Genomic DNA, 21,743 nt, shown 5'->3' with positions numbered 1-21,743 from the left:
GCTTTTGAGAGAATTCAACACCCCCCCCCCTTCGATTCTGCCCATTTCAGGAAGGCACATGTCAGAGATAGAAAAATAATAATAAATTTCGGTCCTTTCCTCGGCTTTACAGAAGAGTTCTGAGGAGACCAGCCATCAGAAATATATTTTGAAAAGCAAACGGTAGTGGCTAGTTGGCTCCGTCTTCATGGATATTAGTTTACAGCTTCCCCCATTTCCTTATGGCTGTGAAGACAATATATGCGTTTATAAAATAATTAATAAGTGGATATGGAAAGGGTTCATATAAATTTTCCGGACGCCCGCAAACGCACGCTTGGTGCCCCGAAACGCAAAGGCACCATTGCCTATAGTACAGAATGGGAGCTGAGCCCCCCCCCCACACCAGGCTGCTCCCGAGAAAATATCTAGAGCGATCCGAGCTCTTTTGAGGTATCGTTGAACTGAGAGGGGGGTTGCAGCCACTGTTGCCAGGCGGGAAATCTGCGAGCTGTTTCAACGTCTCTTCGGCCGTTTTTCTCGCCGAAACCCCGAGAACGAGGTCTCGCTCAACCTGACAAACGAACACCGCTGTTCTTTCCCTTCAACTTGCACGAGACGAAATTTCAGGACTGAAATATTACGCAAAGAACTTCCTTGTGCCGAGCAACCCCAAAGAAGACGCGGTTCCTTCCCCATCACCGATTTCGAGAGATTCTCCCACGTTCTTCCCAAAAAAAGCAAGACCGGTACATGGAGCCAGTCAATACTGCTTGCTAATTCCAACACCAGCGGTGGTCGACGGCTCCATGGGCTGAAGCTTCAGATCCACTCTGTGCCAGGACGCCAGTTGTTTTTACAAAATTATTGATAATCCCTGCTAATGGAAATCACAGCATGCTCTGGGACAGGGGTCATCTGCCCTTGAAGATACGTATTTTGTCAGCCGAGGAAAGAGCCAACGTGACGTTAGATTCAAAATCTCCATCGTGGACTCCCGTCACTCGGAACGCCCCACCGGAAAGATTGTTCTCCCAGTAATGGTGCCAGTTCCCTTTGGTATCTGCTCCAAAGCCATACAGATCCACCTGGAGAGAAAGAGACAAGACGTCTTCAGATGCCTTAACCTTAAAGCTGAATCTAATATCTTTAGTTATTGATTAAAATATTTATACTCCGCTTTTCCTCATTCTTCACCCTTCCCTCTTCTCCACTTCCGTGCAGGACAGTAACCCTGATGCAGCGGAACACGATGACCAAATCATGTTTCTGAATAAACCCTAAGCAAATTCTTCAGAGCCCGCTGACTTCAATAGATCTAGAAGGATGTAACTCCGCTTTGCCCCTGGCATGATAGCCCAGGCTAGCCAAATCTCTTTAGATCTCAGATGCTAAGCAGGGTCAGCCCTAGTTAGCACCTGAATGGGAGACCACCAAGGAAGTCCAGGGTTACAATGCAGAGGTGGGCAATGGCAAACCACCTCTGTTTGTCTTTTGAACCCCGTAAGGGGTCACCACTCGTAAGCTTCAACCTGACGGCACTTTCCACCACCACCAGATGATCATCTCAGGCTACCTTGATCTCACCGGATCTCAGAAGCTAAGCAAGGATGGACACAGCTTGTACTTGGATGGGAGACCACCAAGGAAGTCTAAGGTTGCTATACCGAAGCAGGCAATGGCAAACCACTTCTGAATGTCTCTTGCCTTGAAAACTTTACGAGGTCACCATAAATCAGATGGGACTTGACGGCACTTTCCACCACCAACTCCCACAGAGTCCAATCAGACTTTCCCCCTAGTACGTGTGCTTCAGACAGCTACCAACTATCCGATAACATCAGTTCTCAGGTCAGCTTTTCCTCAGTGTACGTTTTCAAGTCAGGAAGAGAATAAGGCTTAAGAGTTGCGAGTACCTCGTCGCAGATGTGGAGGGCAAATATAACTGACAGGAAGCCGGTCGAAGGGTATCTTCCATGATGCTGCAGCCAGTTGTCATAGACATATTTTATAAAGACGGGATGATAAACCAGGATCTGTGTGGGAAGCAGCAAAGGGTTTGTGAGTCTGGTTGCAACCACACCGTTTTGAGATCAGACAAAGCTTCCTGAAAGTGGAAATCTTCTGTCGGGCTGGGGGATCACTGGCCAGTCACTACTTCTCAATTTAATCAACCTCGCAGGGTTGTTGTGAGGATCGAACAAGGCAGGAGGAGAAAGCGGAGGAGAACCACGTATGATGTCTTGAAGTCAAACGCTCAGACCAAAATGGCTTATGTCCACTTCCCAATGGTTGCAGCAGGGGGAGCTGCAGCCACAATTTAGACCGGCTGCATCTGCTAATCTGTTCCTGTCAGATTTTCAAACGAAATCAGGAACTGCAAAACGTCCTGCAAACCTGCATTTATTTTTTTAAAAAAAGTTTTGATCTAAAGAGCTTGAGGTTGGCCCGTTCTTCCTGAAACGTTAATCAAAATCTCCAGGTATTTCCCAACCTGGAGCTGGCAACCCTAGTGAACAAGCATATGTTCAAAATGTAAACATAGGAGGTGAGTGGTAGCATTTTACAAATATAGAGTCTGGGCACCGTGGCAGCAGCAGTCAATCTTGCTTGGTTTACGGGGGGGGGGGGAATACAGCCATTTCTGGCAGATGCACGTGTATTGGTTGTGTGAATCTGCTCCCCCATCTGAGCTTGCCAGCTCCGTTCTGCTTCTCAGGCATGGGACCTGGGTTTGTAATGAGGCTTATTTTTAAAAAGCCAAGAAAATTCAAAACTTGGCAAGATTTTGAGAATGCGACTTTTGTTATCTTAGCATTGCATTTTGTTTTTGATGCTAGATCCAACATTTTTAGAAGAGCTGACTCTAACTTTCAATACCATATTATTCTGTATTAGTCTGCTAAATTCAATATTCTTCCATCTCCCCTTTATTTTATTCTTACAACCCAATGACGTCCATAACTGGAGATGGGGGGGGGGGGACAAGGAAGCTACGGATTGGACACTCTAAACTGGATGGTCATAGTAGCCCGATCTCGTCAGATCTCAGAAGCTAAGCAGGATCAGCCCTGGTTAGTACTTGGATGGGAGACCACCAAGTAAGTCCAGGGTCTTTATGCAGAGGCAGACAATGGCAAACTACCTTGGAACATCTCTTGCCTCTAAAACCCTACAGAGTCACCATATTTCTGCTGCAACATGATAGCAAAAACAAATCGGTTTTGGCCCCGCAATCCATGGGTACGAGAGTCATGGGATATCTCCCTGCCTTCCCCTTTCTCCTGAAGCCTTCTACGACCCCTGGAAAGTTTATTTCCGGGCCTAGAGACCTTAGTGGACTAACAGCCATAGGAGTTAGCAGCTGAAGTGGGAAGAAGCAGTGGAGGGAACTGTCTCCCATTTGCTTCATGCAAGAAGCAGACAGGAAGATCCCTTCCTTTTTCCACCAACAGCTGTCCAGCTCACATGGCTATTAGTCCACGCAGGTCCCTGGACGCTGCAAATAAAGTTCCCAGGTAGGGTTGCCAGCTCCATGTTGGAAAATACCTGGAGATTTTTGGGGGGGGAGCCTGAGGAGGGTGGGGTTTGGGGAGGGACTTCAATGCCATAGAGTCCAATTGCCAAAGTAGCCATTTTCTCCAGGGGAACTCATCTCTATCGGCTGGAGATCAGTTGTTATAGCAGGAGATCTCCAGCTGGTACCTGGAGGTTGGCAACCCTATTCCCAGGGGTCGAAAAGGGCTTGGAGGGTGTGGAGGCAGGGATGATTCTGAACTGTCAGTGCCTTCCACTGGCAGTTTGTGGGACCCAACCCTATAGATCCACTCATCCCCTTATGACCCTTTCGTGCAAAACTGTTATTTTCATAGGGTTGCCAACCTCCAGGTACTAGCTGGAGATCTCCTGCTATTTACAACAGATCTCCAGCTGATAGAGATCAGTGCCCCTGGCGAGAATGGCCGCTTTGGCAATTGGACTTTATGGCATTGAAGTCCCTCCCCTCCCCAAACCCCGACCTTCTCAAGCTCCGCCCTAAAAACCTCCCGCCGGTGGCAAAGAGGGACCTGGCAACCCTATATTTTTGACTGTAGCCAATATTTGTCCCATTGCAGCTTAAGCTGATCTATAGGATCTCAGTACCCACTGCATCAGTTTATACAGGAGTTTTTGTGTATTTGCTTTTAATTACTAAAGCTGCTGAGTAAGAACTGGAGAACTGGAAGAAAAATACACAAGAAATTGAACAGGAAGACCCTGTGCTTATAAAAGAGAGTCGCGTGCGCAGGGAACAGTGTGATAACTTACCTTGTCTTTGTTGACTTTAATTTTACGTGGAACTGGAATGTACGTGCTGTTAAAGAAGAAAACAGAGACTTCATAAAAGCCACACTTATAGCAAATTAACAAACAAAAAATGTCAACCTGTTTTAATTTGGCCTCTCGGTCACCCTTGATGACCGAGAGGCCAAATTAAAACGCAGAACATCTCTATTTGCAAAGTAAAAGGAGGGGAACGACAGAAGACTTCAGGTTAGCAGCTCATTCATTCCCAGTATGCAACCCCCTCTAGCTACTGCGAAGCCAAGGAACGTTCACAAACATTCCTTCAGTGGATCCGCTGCAAACTGTTGTTCTTCTTAGCCAGCATTTTGCCTCTCCCGCCCTGCCTTAGAGCTCTCAGGTTTGCTTCCGAGAAAGGAACAGGAACGGCAGTCAGAAAAGTTTAGATGAATTTGCGCGGTTTTTTTTCCCCCTAGGAGCATCATCGGGGTTAACCTCCACGCCCCAGCTATTTCGGCAGCTCTCTGGTTTCCAAAATTCATTTCTCCACCGAGGAGAGAATAAAACCTTCTTCCCCTCTGATAGAGATGCTCACGAAATCAAGCGTTTCTCAATTCCCAAACACAGTCCTCAGAACCCAGACTTTTGAAGTACGTTTCATTGTTCATTTCTCCAGTCTAGAAACATCGATTCGATTTGGGGCTGGCCCTTCAAGCTGCCTTAATTTTCTTTGCTCCATCTCATTTACTTTTGCTTTTCCCCACTGACCTTTTCTCTATGGGGCTTTCAAAGACAGCCAGATCAAAGCGAATCCCTCTCTCTCCCTCCCCACCTGCATCAATGAGGGGGAAAAAAGGATTCGGACAATGACAGGCATGTATAGCACATGGTAGATTAACACCCAATCACAAATGACTGTGTCAATTACCGCTTACTTGACTACATACAAGTCCTATTGAATATGAAGTGGTAAAATGACCACAAGGAGAGTTTCTATGTTGCCAGAAACCCCAGGGGAAGAGGAAGAGGAAGAAGAAGAAGAGTTGGTATTTATATGCCGACTTTCTCTACCACTTAAGGAAGACTAAAACAAGCTTACAATCACCTTCCCTTCCCTTCCCCTCCCCACAACAGATACCCTGTGAGGTAGGTGGGGCTGAGAGAGCTGTAACTGGCCCAAGGTCACCCAGCTGGCTTCATGTGCAGGAGTGGGGAAACAAATCCAGTTCACCGGATTAGCCTCCGCTGCTCATGTGGAGGAGTGGGGAATTGAACCCGGTTCTCCAGATCAGAGTCCACCGCTCCAAACCACCGCTCTTAACCACTACACCATGCTGGACACAGTGCCCTTGGTGGGATTCTTGTGAATGTGGGCCAGCAACAGAGGGCAGGTTGGTTTATTTATGTATTTATTCATTCAATATTATTATTGTTGTTGTTGTTACATTTTTACCCCCCCTCCCCAGCCTGAAGGCTAGGCTCAGGGCGGCTCACAGAAGATCAGATATAATAATAATAATAATAATAATAATAATAATAATAATAATAATAATAATAAAACCCATAATAAAACATTAAATTACAGTTAAAATAGCCCAGTCCAATCTAATAAATAAGGGTAGTAATGCCCAATGACGCAAAAAAAAAAAATCTAGCTGCAGCCAGGTGAGTAAATTAGCAGCCCCAAGATGATATAAAAGGGGACTCAAGAGCAGGGGAGGAGAGGGATTAGGGAAGCCAGTATTTATAGGGAGGGCCATAGCTGCCTCAACCATAGGCCTGGTGGAATTGCTCCATCTTGCAAGCGCTGTGGAATTCCTTAAGATCTTTGATCCTTGAGAGCTAGCATGGTATAGTGGTTAAGAGCAGTGGTCTCTAATACTGGAGAACTGGGCTCGATTTCCTGCTCCTCCACATGAAGCCTGCTGGGTGACCTTAGGCTAGTCACAATTCTCTCTGAACTCTCTCAGCCTCACCTAACTCACCAGGTGTGCTGTGGGGAGGGGAAGGGAAGGCATTTGTAACCTGCTTGGAGGTAGAGAAAAAGCGGGGTATAAAAAACAACTCTTCTTCTACTGGTTATACTACACATTTTGCTGTTTCATTATGTTTTTAATCACGGGGATGTGTGATTTCAATTTGGAAATATTCGGGCTTTGACGAAGGCCAGGAAACAAATGGTGCAGAGGGAAATGAATTCTTTTGCCTTAATGCATGCGTGGGGACGTTACTAAGAAAGCATCTGAAAGATTCCCCCTGAAGAAGCTGCACATGAAACATGTCGTAGGGGTTACAATTAGTATTAAATCATTCATTCCCCCCTGCACTATTTGTTTCCTTGCCTTCGTTTTGCCTTGGTGCGCCCCCCTTATTTTCTTCAATATTCAGCCTTCGCCCAATAATGCCCAATTCCAAATGCTTGTGAACCCACACAGTTCAGGAAACTGGTGGACAGGGTCAGTGTGGGTCAGAGGCCTCAGAACTGACCGAGCCGAAATCTTATCTTCTTGGTGTTTGAGTCAAAATATTTTGTGGCTGAAGAAACGTCCGGGTTGTGTTTTCCTTTCCCGTAAACCACACACATTTCGACAGCACACGCTTTGTAGGATAGGGGTGCATCAGTGCCACACAGTGCCACACCCGTGACATCATGGGTGAGGAGAGACGCAACTCCCCGACTCCCACTTCAGCAGCGGAGCACAAGTGTTGACCGAGAAGGGCAGAAAAAGAAAAGACTGCAAGAAATGTTCTCTTCTCTGTTTATCTAACCTCAGCAACCTGGCTGACTCACGCTCTTGGAAGTGGCGGCGTCCACCCCTCTCCTCTCCCCCTCTTTTCCACCTGATGTTTATTTCTGCCCATCCTTCCAACCTTTCCGCCGTCCCTTTGCTGAGTCTATAAAGTAGCCGTAGATCTAATCTCAAAAGGATTCTCGATACAATGCTTGTTCTTTTGCCCCGATAAGGCATGGCCCATCAAGGTCTCTCCAGGAAATTAAACAAAGCACAAAGGAATACAGCGCGGAGCTCGCCTCTCTGGCGATCAGCCAGAAAAGAGGCTACTGGCAAATGGGCTGTTTCTCTGAAGCGGAGAGCTTGTGCTCTCCAAGGGGCAAGGGCGGTCGGGACGGGAAGGGACATAGTTCATAGAGAGTGGTTAAGAGGGGTGGCTTGGAGTGGTGGACTCTGATCTGGAGAACTGGGTTTGATTCCCCACTCCACATGAGTGGTGGATGCCAATTTGGCGAACCAGGTTGGTTTCCCCATTCCTCCACATGAAGCTGGTTTGTTTCTGCCTTAAGTGGTAGAGAAAATCGGCATATAAAAACCAACTCCTCCTCCTCTCCTGATTCTTGCCTGAAAGGACCAGAAGGAGATGAGCACGAAAGCCAAATGGGGAGGATCCATGTGGACCCTGACACCATTTAAGCACGCCCATGTACTGAAAATCAAGAAAAAGAAGAAGAGTTGGTTTTTATATGCTGACTTTCTCTACCACTTATGGAAGAATCAAACCAGCTTACAAAGACCTTCTCCTACCCCCCCCACAACAGACACCCTGTGAGGTAGGTGGGACTGAGAGAGCTCTAAGAGAGCTGTGACTAGCCCAAGGTCCCCCAGTTGGCTTCATGTGGAGGAGTGGGGAAACCAACCCACTTCACCAGATTAGCCTCCACCGCTCATGTGGAGGAGTGGGGAATCAAACCTGGTTCTCCAGTTCATACTCCAAATCACCGCTCTTAACCACTACAACACACTGGCAAGAGACTAACAGAAGTGATTTCCCATTGCCTTCATCTGAATAATGACCCTATTTTTCCCTGGAGGTCTCTCATCTAAGTACTAACCAAGGCCGACCCTGCTTAGCTTCTGAAATCTGATGAGATCAGGCTAGCCTGGGCCATCCAGGTCAGGGCTCCAGCCTGTGTAGGCTCACTGAAATCTGTGGCTTACAATGAACGGAAGATCCTACTATTACAATTGATCTCCAGGTGGCAGAGATCAGTTCCCTTGGAGAAAATGGCTGCTTTGGAAAGTGGGCTCTATGGCGTTATACCCCATTGAAGTCCCTCCCCTCCCCAAACCCCACCGTCCTCAGGCTCCAACCCTAAAATCTCCAGGTATTTCCCAACCTGGAGGTGGCAACTCTAGCAACAACCCTTATTAGGGTTGCCAGGTCTCTCTTCGCCACTGGTGGGAGATTTTTGGGGCGGAGCTTGAGAAGGGCAAGGTTTAGGGAGGGGAGGGACTTCAATGCCATAGAGTCCAATTGCCAAAGCAGCCATTTTCTCCAGGGGAACTGATCTCTATCGGCCGGAGATCAGTTGTAATAGCAGGAGATCTCCAGCTAGTACCTGGAGGTTGGCAACCCTAGCCCTTATACAAATAGGAGCGCTAAACTTACTCCTGGCTTTCTGCTTGGGCTAAGTAAGGGCACTTGGCATTTCCTCTGACAAAAATCCAAAACAAAATGTAATGAAACCCTTTGAACCATCTGTTGCCCATCTGTTGCCCATTATTATTTCATTAAAAATTATATTAATGGCTTATGTGTACAGCCCTTGTGCTACTGTTTGGAGAAAGAGGACTGCATTAAGTGCATTGTCCTTTCTGCCTCCACATCACTGGATTCTACACAATGGGTGTAGACTCTGCACAGAATGGCATCATTAATGACATCAATTTTAATTCAGGTATGAAAAGATGGCCCTAACCTGGATGGCCCAGGTTAGCCTCATTTCATCAGATCTCACCAACTAAGCAGGGTTGGCCCTCATTGGGACTTGGATGGGAGACCACCAAGGAACTCCAGGGTTGCTACACAGAGGCAGGCAATGGCACATGAACACATGAAGCTGCCTTATACTAAATCAGACCCTTGGTCCATCAAAGTCAGTATTGTCTCCTCAGACCGGCAGCAGCTCTCCAGGGTCTCAGGCAGAGGTCTTTCACATCACTTACTTGCCTAGTCTCAATCTCAATTAAAACAGTCAATTAACAACAGTCATAGACCAGCACAGCTCTTCACAATTTACCATTAAAACCCTTAGTGTTACGCTCTACTACTTGCCTAGTAGAGATGCCAGGAGATGCCAGGGACTGAACCTGGCACCCTCTGCATGCCGAGCAGATGCTCTACCACTGAGCCACAGCCCCTCCCCTATAGAGTCCACTTCTGTTTGTCTCTTGCCTTGAAAGACCTGTGGGGGTCACCACCATGACCAGGATGGTTCAGGCTAGCCCAATGTCCTCAGTTCTAGGAAGTGAAGCTGGGTCAGCCCTGGTTAGTACTTGGATGGGAGACAACCAAGGAAGTCCAGGGTTGCTACGCAGAGGCAAGCAATGGATAACCACCTCTGTTTGTCGCTTGCCTTGAAAGACCTTTGGGGTCACCACCGTGACCTGGATGGCCCAACATCCTCAGTTCTGGAAAGCTAAGCAGGGTCAGCCCTGGTTAGTACTTGGATGGGAGACCACCAAGAAAGTTCATGGTGGCTTTGCAAATGCATGCAATGGCAAACCCTCTCTGTTTGTCTCTTGCCTTGAAAACTCTACAGGGTTGCAATAAGTTGGCTGCGATGTGACAGCACTTCCCACTACTACTGAAAGATGGCCAGGAATCCTGGAAGGTTTTTTTTTTGCCATCTTCAAGGTATTGAGTAGGGGTCACTGTTTTTTTTTGGGGGGGGGTAGTTGTGACTTTCCTGCATTGTGCAGGGGGTTGGACCAGATGACCCTGAAGGTCCTTTCCAACTCTATGATTCTGTGATTTCTACAGCTCTGTGGCAAATTATAGTGGTTTGCCTGGCACAGCAAACACCTGCCCCCTCTGCTGGTATGATGCACGCAAAAAGTGAAATCACTTTGTGGGGTCTTTGTCCTATCAAGAAATTAAGAAAGAAATCTAACAGCTCATTTCTGAGCCCAGTGGCGCCCGGGCATGGCGTGGCTGCAGCGCTGCCGCGGCGCCTCCAAAGAGATTTGGAGGCTGCCATGAGCAGGAAAAAGGGCTTCAAAATTGTTACAAATAAAAAATGGGGTGGGGGGAAAGCCCCACAGAGAAAAGCAATGCTGCGCCAGCACAAACCTGGTGCAGCACCCCTGAGGCGTAGAGGGGCGTTCCCAGGCTGAAAGGGGTTAGGAAGAAGAAGAAGAAGAGGAGGAGGAGGAGGAGGAGGAGGAGAAGAAGAAGAAGAAGAAAGAGTTTTTATATGCAGACTTTCTCTACCACTTAAGGGAGACTCAAACTGGCTTACAATCACCTTCCCTTCCCCTCCCCACATCAAGACACCCTGTGAGGTAGGTGGGGCTGAGAGAGCTCTATCAGAGCTGTGATTAGCCCAAGGTCACCCAGCTGGCTTCATGTATAGGAGTGGGGAATCAAACCCAGTTCCCCAGATCAGAGTCCACAACTCCAAACCACCGCTCTTAACCACTACACCATGCTGGCTCTCTGCCAGGAGATCCGTCCCCCGGAATGCCCGAGTAACACCCCCTGGGACGATGGCGTGAGCACTTGCACCGTCGGGACGGCGTAAGTACTCCTTTTCTGCTTTCTCGGGATCTGCTTACTGGTTGATGGTGCCGGTGGTTAGAGCGCTGACGACCCAGCGTAGATCCAAGGTTTTGAACGGGATGAGGACCATGTTGACGTCCCTGGCCAACTCTCTGTAGCTCTCCGGGTAGATGAAGTGGTGGGTGGTTTTGCTGCCGACATCTGCTTCAAAGCCGGCGGTTGGGGCTTTGTTCATCCTTGGGTGGGAAAGAGGGATGGAGAAGAGGAGAAAGAGGTTGGTCAAAGTCAGTGAGAGGGGTATCAGGGTTTGGTGTCATACCACGGTACATTCACATCACTCCTTCTAAAATAGATGGATGATTAGAAGCTACCAAAAATAGGACCAAACTGGAATCCCATGATTGAAATTCAAGATGTATAATAATCTGGCCCAAAAAAGCAGCTGCAGGAAGGAGCGATACGGAAGAAGGTAGCAGGCTAGCAGTGCACAGGTTAGCCCGCTCTCACAGAATCATAGAGTTGGAAGGGGCCATAGAGGCCATCCAGTCCAACCCTCTGCTTAATGCAGGATCAGCCTAGAGCATCCCTGACAAGTGTTCGTCCAGCCTCTGCTTAAAGACTGCTAGTGAGGGGGAGCTCCACACCTCCCTAGGTAGCTGATTCCACTGTTGAAAGACTCTTACTGTAAAAGGTTTTTTCCCTAATATCCAGCCGGTACCTTTCTGCCCGTAATTTAAACCCATTATTGCGAGTCCTATCCTCTGCTGCCAACAGGAACAGCTCCCTGCCCTCCTCTAAGTGACAGCCCTTCAAATACTTAAAAAGATCAATCATGTCCCCCCTCACCCTCCTCTTCTCCAGACTAAACATTCCCAACTCTCTCAGCCTTTTTTTTTTTTAAGGCTTGGTCTCCAGGCCCCTGATCATCCTCGTCGCTCTCCTCTGCACCGTTCGATTCTGTCCACATCCATTTTGAAGCTCTCAGAGGCTGAGAAGGGTTGGCCTTGACTCGTACTTGGACAGGAGACCACCAAGGAAGCCCAGGGCTGTTATACAGAGGCAAGCAATGGCAAACCACCTCTGTTCATTTCTTATGTTGAAAACCATTCAGGGTCGCCATATGTCAGGTGTCTTGACGGCACTTTCCACCATCAGCAGTGCTGTGGAAGGGGAAGAGATGACCCCTCCCTTTCCTGTGATGCTGCCTGATCAGAACAGCTTCTACTCCTAGAATACATCAATTCTACTCGGGACTGGAGATCCCCCAGAATTACAACTGATCTTCAGACTACAGAGATCAGTTCCCCTGGAGAAAATGGATGCTTTGGGGAATGGACTCTGTGGTATTATATCCCGCTGAAGTCCGTCACATCCCCAAATCTTGCCCTCCCCATGTCCACCCCACCCCCCAAATATCCTGGAATTGCCCTACCTGGAGCTGGAAATCCTAAAACCCAGCAGAGAAAAAAGGCAGTTGCATCCAACTAAACTTGAGTAGAGTTCTGCTCAATGGAACTGTAGTGTGAGATTATTGCCCGCACCCTCTACACTAGATGGTTTGAAAGCTTTGCTGTGTAAAAACTGATTAGCCACAGAGCTCTTCAAGGTTTATCATGTTAGAGAAACTTTTCTGCCTCTAACTTTGATAATACAAAAGTTTTGGGGAATGCATCCGTTCTTTTCCCTTGAACTATTAGCAAACCAGATGAGACACCTGCATCAACTTTTATCTTTTCTTGAACAAAGAAAATATTCTTTTTACTGAGCAAGGCAGGAAAAAATTAAAGGCAAAAAAGAATTAACCTCACAGTAACTGTGGAAATGCATGCTAAAAGTACTGGCGTTTCCAGCATTGCATTATAACTACCGATTGTTTTAAAATAAATCAGGTTTCAGTTTTTGTCTCACTGCTTTCAGCGATTATCAGTAAAGTTGAAGATATCCAAAATCTCACTAAGAGATCCACCTCTTATTTCTCTGAGATTTCCAGCCAGAGAAATTTGATTTGCTTGTCTCAAAACTGCCTATTTATAGAAAAAAATATCAATCTTATCCTTCTCTAAATTTGATTTATGAAAATCATGTGGTTATTTCTAGATATCTGATTGGTTACCACTAAATAAGAGATAAGCAACCTAAGCGCAAATAGCAAATCAACAAGTGCATATTTTAAATATATTTTTATTTATCTAAGGAAGTCTATATAGCACAAAGGTAAGGACAAAATAATATAACAATAATTAAAATACATTAGAGAAGGAACGAACATTCATCGCTGGGGGAGGGGGAACAAGGTAGTAAATTAAATTGCAGTTAAAATAGCCACAAAACCACACAGAATATTTAACCAGGCGCTGAGTTAATAACAAGTGCATATCATCTGATACTGCAAGATAAGAAGGCCAATCACAATTCTTAGGAAGCAATTAATCTCGCCTTTTTTTGTAACTGTTCCAACTAATGGTCTAAGATAAAGGCCATTCTAAGCAACAGGTGTGTAATCTCTTAGTCAACTTGCAAATTCAGCAGGAAAAAGGAAGTGATATCACTGCAGCAACAGAACTTTACTGTCCTCCCCTTTGCATACCTTTGGGACCCTCCCTGAAATGTTGCCCCTGGAGTTTTAAAGCACCCTCCGCCCCGCAAAGGAACAGTGCTGTACATAAATGGGCATTTTGCAGTGGGAGGGGAAATATCCGTGCCAGTTGCCTTCTCTTCTGCCAATGGAAGATTGTTCGATTCAACTGCCCGCCTTCTTTCTCTACAAGGGCATGAAGAAACCCAGGAGGGGCATTTCTCACTGGGAAAATGGCTCAGGGCAAAGGGTTAAACCTCCTCGTTCTCTAGGGCCGCTGCCCCAGTCCAGCTCATGGGCCCCAAGGGCTAGGCTGTCGGACCAAAATACACATCTGGAGCACACAGGACTCGTGCGTCACAAGTACTTGGGAGCACAGCCTGCTAGAGAGGAAGCATTATTTGCCGAGTGCAGTTGGAGCTCACTCAAAGTAAGCGTAATTACAATTACACAACCAGTTCTTGGGGACAAAGTTTGTGATCTGATTACGGTCCTTTCTACCCTGCATCCCTTTTAGTGCCACCGAGGCACTGCTCTGCTGCTGCCATGTAAGAGTGAAATTACATCTGTGGTTATAAATGCAAGACTAGGGGCTTTTAAAAAAAATTCTTCTGTAGTTTGAAAGACTGGACTGAGAGTCAGTGGGGTGTTGTGGTTAATGTGTCAGACAAGGATCTTTCTTTCTTTCTTTCTTTCTTTCTTTCTTTCTTTCTTTCTTTCTTTCTTTCTTTCTTTCTTTTTCTTTCTTTCGACTGACTTGAACAATAAAACCATAACACTTAAATAAGACCCATCTCTAAAAACACCTCCCTTCGTCTCTCCTCTGCAGCCTCCACAAAACCAGCAACAAAATAAGTACGCTGAGGGTCAGGGTCCTCTAAGAGGAACTGAACCTTTTGCTCCAAAGTTGCTCGAGAAAATGCGGACCATTTGTGAAAACGTGGTATAATCCATTTTTGCCTAAGTGGGTATACGTAAGGACAGTGCAAAAGGACATGTACCAAGGAATCCACTGACTGGAGAGGGCAGGGACACAGCCGGTCTGAAAAAAGGATCCTTAGCATACGGGCCAGTAAAACCATTGAAAAGGGGCAATTAAATTTTGAATGCATAAAGATTCTACATAACTTTGGACTAACCAGAGAATCCAGATAGGAAGGAAGATTACCCTTAGAGAACAGCCCCAGGGCATGTGGAGAACATGTCTTGAGGTTCAATTCCCCACTCGTTCCATGGAAGCTTGCTGGGTGATCTTGGGCCAGTCACACACTCTCAGCCCTGACCCTGGCTAGTATTTGGATGGGAGACCTCCAAGGAATACCAGGGGCATGATGTGGAGTCAGGCAATGGTAAACCACCTCCCAACGTCTCTTGCCTTGAAAACCCTATGGGTCACCATAAGTCAGCTGTGACTTGACGGCATTTTCCACCACCACACCATCAAAAACTGAGGGGGCCATCTTACATTTGCATACAAGTTACAGTTATGTCCAACTAAAACAAAACAAAACAAAACAAATTCTTGGTATATGACTTTTTTTAAGGGGGTGTCTTACATTCGGGCTCAACTTTTTCTCAGGTAACTATGGTAATTCCTGTTCTCGTGTGACATTGTTTTTCATGTATACGACATTATAAGACACGTGTATTTGGTATGTTGAGATGGTAGTTCGTCACCGCAGTAATTCTGTTATGGTCTCCCACAATTTTGTGGCCTGTGGCAAATGGCATGTTTGCATTCTAATCTTGGGGAAGGAGGCTTTCCAAATCAGTTGCCCATAGAGATCTGATTCCAAACAGTCTGAAGGAAAGAACTGGTTGGCCACTATGTGAGACAGGAGGCTGGACTAGATGGACCATTGGTCTGATCTAGCAGGGCTCTTCTTATGTTCTTATGAGGACTATCTAGCCATCTGTGGGTCTATTGTTTTCATTTTAAAGTACTGGCTTCTACAATATCCTTTAGTAAACTTGCAATGACTTATGAGATTAGAAACCTTTGTTGCTCTGGGGAAAGTTTTATTTAAATCCTTTACAACATGCAAAATAGCTTAATGTTTGCAACTGTGGCAACTACTCTTGCCAGTCATCATAGTGTTACCAATTCCAGTTTGGGAACTTGCTGGAAATTTGAGGGTGAAGCCTGGGGAAGGTGGAGTTTGGGGAGGGAGCTCAGTGGGGTATAATGCCATAGAATCCATCCTTCAAAGATGATATTTTTCTTTAGGTGAACTGATCTATGTAGACAGGAGATCAGTTGTAATTCTGGGAGATCTCTAGGCCCCTCCTGGAAGCTGGCCATCCTACATCATCAACTAAGAAGATACGAACATAAGAAAGGCCATGCTGGATCCGACCAAGGCTCAACAAGTCCAGCAGTCTGTTCACACAGTGGCCAACCAGGTGCCTCTAGGAAGCCCACAAACAAGACGAGACGACTGCAGCTGCACCATCCAGCCTGTGTTCCACCGCACCTCATAGGCATGCTCCTCTGATACTGGAGAGAATTGGTTTGCATCATGACTAGTATTCAATTTTACTAGTAGCCACGAATAGCTTCTCCTCCATGAATATGTCCACTCCCCTCTTAAAGCTGTCCAAGTTGGCAGCCATCACCACATCCTGGGGCAGGGAGTTCCACAATTTCACTAAGAACATGGTAAGTGAGCTGTTCAGACCAGTATAGCACTACATTTACCATAACAATCCTACATCTTCCCAGTCAAGATTCTCAGTATGTTCATCTACACAATAGGCATGAATAGTTTAAGAAATTTACAGTTACGGGACCTGATGATTCCACGGGCACATTAAAAAGGGACATGACAAACCCATGGAGGATGTAGCCATCAATCTCTATTACCCACATTGACGAAATGGAAATTCTGAGTTCAGAGATTGTGTTTATCTAAGCAGCTGTGGATCGGGGGTAACAACCTCAGTGGGTGTCAGGCATAGGCCTGGTATCCAGCAGCGGTGCCAGGTGGTGCTTCAAGGTCGAACTGTTGTTCAACTCTGGTTTTATTTTGTCTCGCTATTTCCTGGGAAAAAGGCTATCTGTGAGTTACCGTAGCAACCAGTAGTCCTCCAGAAAGTTCACTTTCACCTCTATATCTCCTGTACCCTTAGCCTTCCCCCCATTGGCATCCTTGCCAATTTCCAAGTCGGTTTCTGTAACTCGCCGTATATTTTCCAATAAACCACCTTTCTATGGAAGACCTGCCTAGAAGTCGTTTTGTGGGATTTATCTGGTGAGCCCAGAGCTGATAGTGGGACTGAACTTTTGCTTTTTCGCTTCCTGGTTGGCTCCTGTGGGAACAGGGTGCTGATCTAGATGGACACTTGCTGTACTCCAGCAAGGCTCTTCTTATATATACTCAACAGTAAGTCCCATTTGGCTCAAAGGAATGAGAAAATGACTGCTTAGGAAGGTGGTATCTATGACCTCACATCCCTGCTGAGTAGGGTTGCCAGGTCCCTCTTTGCCACCGGTGGGAGGTTTTGGGGGTGGAGCCTGAAAAGGGCAGGGTTTGGGGAGGGGAGGAACTTCAATGCCATAGAGTCCAATGGCCAAAGCAGTCATTTTCTCCAGGGGAACTGTTCTCTGTCAGCTGGAGATCAGTTGTAGTAGCAGGAGATCTCCAGCTAGTACCTGGAGATTGGCAACCCTACTGTTGAGGTCCCTCCCCTCCTCATTCCCCCTCCAGTCTCCACTCCTCAGATCTCCAGGAATTTCCCCGTCCGGAGTTGACGACCCTAGGTTTGAACAATCTCACACTCAGGTTGAAGAACCCCATGCCACTCACCTGAACACAAAGTCATGGGCATCGATCGCTTTGCCATACTGAGACTGCTTCAGGTTACCCGAATTGCCCACCACAGCACACCTCCGGCACTGCGACCCACTTCTCTCCAGAATCGGCTCCCTGTCTGCGGGAATGATCTCAAACAGTTCCTGGATGGTCTCGTTCATATACTTAGGGTTTCTCTCACCTTGTAGTTTCTGTGAAGAAGAACAGAGGAGTCACTCCACGATAGGAGTCGCATGAAGGTCAGCAGGCTGTGGAAGAGCCTTGTCAACACTGATAGGCTTGTACACGTCATGTGACAACTCATAGTTAAATTGTGGAACTCCCTGCCCCAGGATGTGGTGATGGCTGCCAACTTGGAAGGCTTTAAGAGAGGAGTGAACATGTTCATGGAGGAGAGGGCTATTCATGGCTACTAGTAAAAATGGCTTCTACTCATGATGCATCCCTATTCTCTCCAGGATCAGAGGAGCATGTCCATTATATCAGGTGCTGTGGAACACAGGTAGGATAATGCTACTGCAGGTGTGTTGCTTGTGGGCTTCCTAGAGGCAGCTGTGTGAACACACTGCTGGGCTTGATGGACCTTGGTCTGATCCAGCATGGCCTTTCTTATGTTCTTATGTTATGTTGACAAGGCCTGGGCCATATAAAATCCTCCATACCTGTCTTGCTATTTGGTATGAGCAACAGAGGGACTCAGATGGGTCTATGCCACAGATTTGTCTTGACTGAGCTTTGATCGTCCCTGGATGATACCGGGGCTTTTCACACAGAGGTTTTCTAGGGTTGCCAGGGGGCTTGGAATGGCGGGGAATTGCCCGCCAGTCCATCGTCCGGCTCACTGTAAAGATTGCTACAAGCGATCCTTTCACTTCTGGTTTACATCTGGAAGTGCCACAGCGCAGCGGGACAATTTACCACTCAATTGGGGGTCTGAGTGGTAAATTGTCCAGTTGCGCTGTGGCGCTTCTGGAAGTAAACCGGAAGTTACGGGATTACGTAGCTTGCGGCCCCGTACATGCAGTCCCTGCTCCCAAAATCTCCAACCGGAGCGGGGGACCTGGCAACCCTAAGGCTTTCCCATGGTAACAGGCATTAAATTGCAGTGGGGTTCTCTCCCCCCACCCCCAGTTCCTCCCTTCTTCATTCTTAAGGATGTTTAAGGAAGCTTTCCTGGGCAGCCCCACTGAATAACATGGGACTTACTTTTCAGTAGAGCTGCTCAGGATTGTCTTCTAGGTGACATTGGCCATTCTCTCTCAGCTACACTACCTGGCAGGGTTGTTGTGGAGATAAAATGGGGAAGGAGTGCCACGTATGGCATCCTGAGCTCCGTGGAGGAAGGGCAGGATAAAAAAGAGACAGGTAAAATGAAGAAGTGCACTGGAGAAGGCTGGCCACTACCTAAAAACATTTTCCTGTCGGCGTTGTGTGTATCCTTGAGCCAAAGAGTAAACTTAGAAAACAATCGACATCTGGCATAGTGCGGCTCTACCTGATTTTAACGTATTTAACTTCAAGGCCATGTCTTCCACCCCTCCCTGCAAGCCAGTTTGAACATCAGTTAACAAGCCAGTACTTATCTGACAACTCTGTTTTCCAAGCCTGATTTATCCCAAGTCAAAAATGAGGCAGCTGGTAAAAACTAGAAGCGTTTTTTAAAAAAAAGAATCCGGTCACTGCCTTTAATGGTATTGATTCTTCGATGGGTTGGCTGGCTTTTTTCACTGTCGGTGAAGATTTAATAGGCCCCTTGGACATCTGGAGGACCGTGCCCTTGACAAACCTCACAAGGGCAGCTTCCCACAAAAGTAGGATACTCGAGGTCACAAAACGATTCTATTAGTGGTCACTCCCATTTGTAGAACATTGTTTAAATTAAAGTCAAGAAGACTGAGAAAGCAGGAACAGAAGTTGCGGGCCCCAAAAAACGTTATAACTGCTCCGTTTCCCCTTCTTGACGTCAATTCCTTGTTATATGCAGTTAGCCAGAGTATAAACAGCATTTTAAGGAGAGACCGAGTGATATAGCGGAAGCTGGAGGCTCCGGTTCAAATCTCCACTTTGCCATGGGAGCTCACTATGTAAACATGGGCCAGTCGCTGACTCTCAGCCTTATCTACCTCACAGGATGGTGAATAGGCTTGCCATCTGCCAGTTCGCTAGATAAACAGGCACTAGTACTATCGAAGCTAGCTGAGAGAAAAAAGCTCCCAAACGGGACAATCATATGTCTCTTCAGTGCAGCCTTGAGCGGAGCAGCTCTACAAGCGCATTTGAGAAGAACTTATTTTTTCTGAGAAAATTTTCATTGTACTAAGGAGCATTGTCTCTCGAAATAGAACGGTTTGCTGATGAAGCCGCCAGAGTGGCGGTGAAAACGTCAAGTTAATCCGGACTGCGTTTCTACCATCTTCCACCGTTACTTTTGTTAATTTCATTCTTCAACAAATACCTTAAAGACTGTAATATATCGGGAGTCCTGCGGGACCAATAAGACAGCACTGAAGAGACATATGATTGTCCAGTTTGGGAGCTTTGCTTGTATAAATTGTATTGTTGTTTGCTGCTTGTTATTGTACTTGTCTATTTTATGTTTTCTTACGTCTACACTTTTCACTCATCACTAAAGTATTCGTGTTTGCATAATTAATTGTTCAGTACTATTTTTTTCTCTCATCTGCCAGTTCGCAGCAGATAGACCCCTGCCCTGTGTCCCAAACACTGGCCTTGAGGAGCAGGAGGAAACAAATGACCTCCATAGTCATGTTCTAGGAGATCTCCCACTATTACAACTGATCTCCAGCTGATAGAGATCAGTTCACCTGGAGAAAAGGGCCGCTTTGGCAATTGGACTCTATGGCATTGAAGTCCCTCCCCAAACACCGCCCTCCTCAGGCTCCGCCCAAAAAACCTCCAGGTATTTCCCAACTCAGAGCAGGCAAACCCTACTTGTAACCCTAGCTCTTCTTCTGAAGGTAGGGTTGCCAACCTCCAGGTACCAGCTGGAGATCTCCTGCTATTACAATAGACGATAGAGATCAGTTCACCTGGAGAAAATGGCCGCTTTGGGCCATTGGACTCTATGGCATTGAAGTCCCTCCCCTTCCCAAACCCTGCCCCAAAACCTCCCGCCAGTGGCGAAGAGGGACCTGGCAACCCTATCTGCAGGTCTTCAGAAGGATGGATCTGTCAGGAATGCTGCAGTTTGGATTTCCAACTGAGGACTCTGTGGCTCTTGGGCAGCACCAACCCACAGAACGTCGTCCCACCCACAAGCAAGCCCTCTTCCTCTCCTTCCCCACTCACCAGCCACCACTTATAGCTCTCTGGAGGCATGAAGGCGTTCCGTGCGGTCAAGAATGGTTGCATAGTTTGGTTAAACCTCTCGTCGAACCAGGGCGAGAGCCCCTGCTCGGAGATGCAGGTGTTGCAGCCGCAGGGCCTCTGGGGATATTTCATCAGTCTCCGAAAATGCTCGAGAATCTGCCTGGGCTCCCAACCGGTCATGACGGCGTTGTGGGTGTAGTTCAGCAAGAACGAGGTGATGGTAACCACAAAGAGCAAGGCCAGCGTGAACACTTTCAGGCTCCTCTTCCTGACGGCGAGCATTGTGAACCCGGAGCTTCCTCGACAAGAGCAAAACGCAAGGTCTGGAGGGCAGAAAAAGAGGAAACGACGAGGTTTTTTTTCCAGCTCCCCAACCGTTTGAGGTTAATGACTTTTGTTGTTCAAGGAAACAAAGAAAAAACCCTTGCGGTGTCCTTGACCAACTGAAGAGGCAAACGGGGCCTGCCTCTTCCTTCTCCGCCTTCCCCCAAACGGGACCCCCAAATCTGTGGCGAGGGACTCTCGTTGAACCGCTGCTAATTTTTCCCTCTGAAGGTTGAAGCAAAGCGAAGGGCGGCCCGTTTTCTATTTCACTGCTCTGGCCAATCTGACGGGAATTTATGAGCGCTGTCAAAGACTTTTTTGTAGCGAGGGAGCAGAACCCGTAAGTGAAAAATGAAACCAAACCTAAACGGGCTACAGCTAAGGAAGGTCCCCCTTTCCTTCCCGAAATCATTTTGATCAGCACGTGTGAAGGACTTTGTGCCAGGTAACGGACAGCTCTGCCTCCTCCTTTCTGAAGGCTGCTGGAATTCCTTCGCTGCCTGGGTATCCTAAAGGCAAGGGGGAACTTCGCCAGGGAGTTCCCTGGATCTTTCCCTTTAACTTAAGGCACTGAACCTCTTTTCTGCTCTTTATCGTTCCAAAACAATAAAAATCAAATGCCGTGTCTTCATGTTGAGAAACTGGCAATATGATAATGTTACCTTTTTTGCAACTTAAATCTCTTGTCCACTGAATGTTCTATAACCAAATTCTTTTTCAGACAAGCCCTGTTCGCATGTTACAGTGAAAGTATAGTCAGTTGGTGTACAGTGTACACTTAAAAATTTTTTTTTTAATTTTGTTTAAGTAAGAATACAAACAAGAATAGAATACATAAAAAAGTTTTTAAAAACCCACACAATACAATCATAAAAAGAAAAAGAAAAAAAAAACAAATTCTGGGTGAACATAAAAGTTGGATA

The 21,743-nt window shown here is 46.8% G+C and overlaps 1 protein-coding gene across 1 annotated transcript; it reads right to left on the bottom strand.

The window, feature by feature from the left end:
* Positions 1 to 893: 893 nt before the first annotated feature.
* Positions 894 to 20,778, bottom strand: ST3GAL1 (ST3 beta-galactoside alpha-2,3-sialyltransferase 1). The gene is made up of 6 exons (XM_056853983.1): positions 20,476 to 20,778; positions 17,161 to 17,357; positions 10,836 to 11,015; positions 4,288 to 4,333; positions 1,896 to 2,015; positions 894 to 1,067 (listed from the first exon to the last, which is right to left on the bottom strand). Exons 1-6 carry the CDS (start codon positions 20,776 to 20,778, stop codon positions 894 to 896), a joined length of 1,020 nt encoding a protein of 339 aa, XP_056709961.1.
* Between the last annotated feature and the right edge of the window lie 965 nt (positions 20,779 to 21,743).

Source organism: Euleptes europaea, chromosome 8 (assembly GCF_029931775.1).
Source record: "Euleptes europaea isolate rEulEur1 chromosome 8, rEulEur1.hap1, whole genome shotgun sequence".
NCBI lineage: Eukaryota > Metazoa > Chordata > Lepidosauria > Squamata > Sphaerodactylidae > Euleptes > Euleptes europaea.
This window is presented reverse-complemented; position numbering and strand designations above follow the sequence as displayed.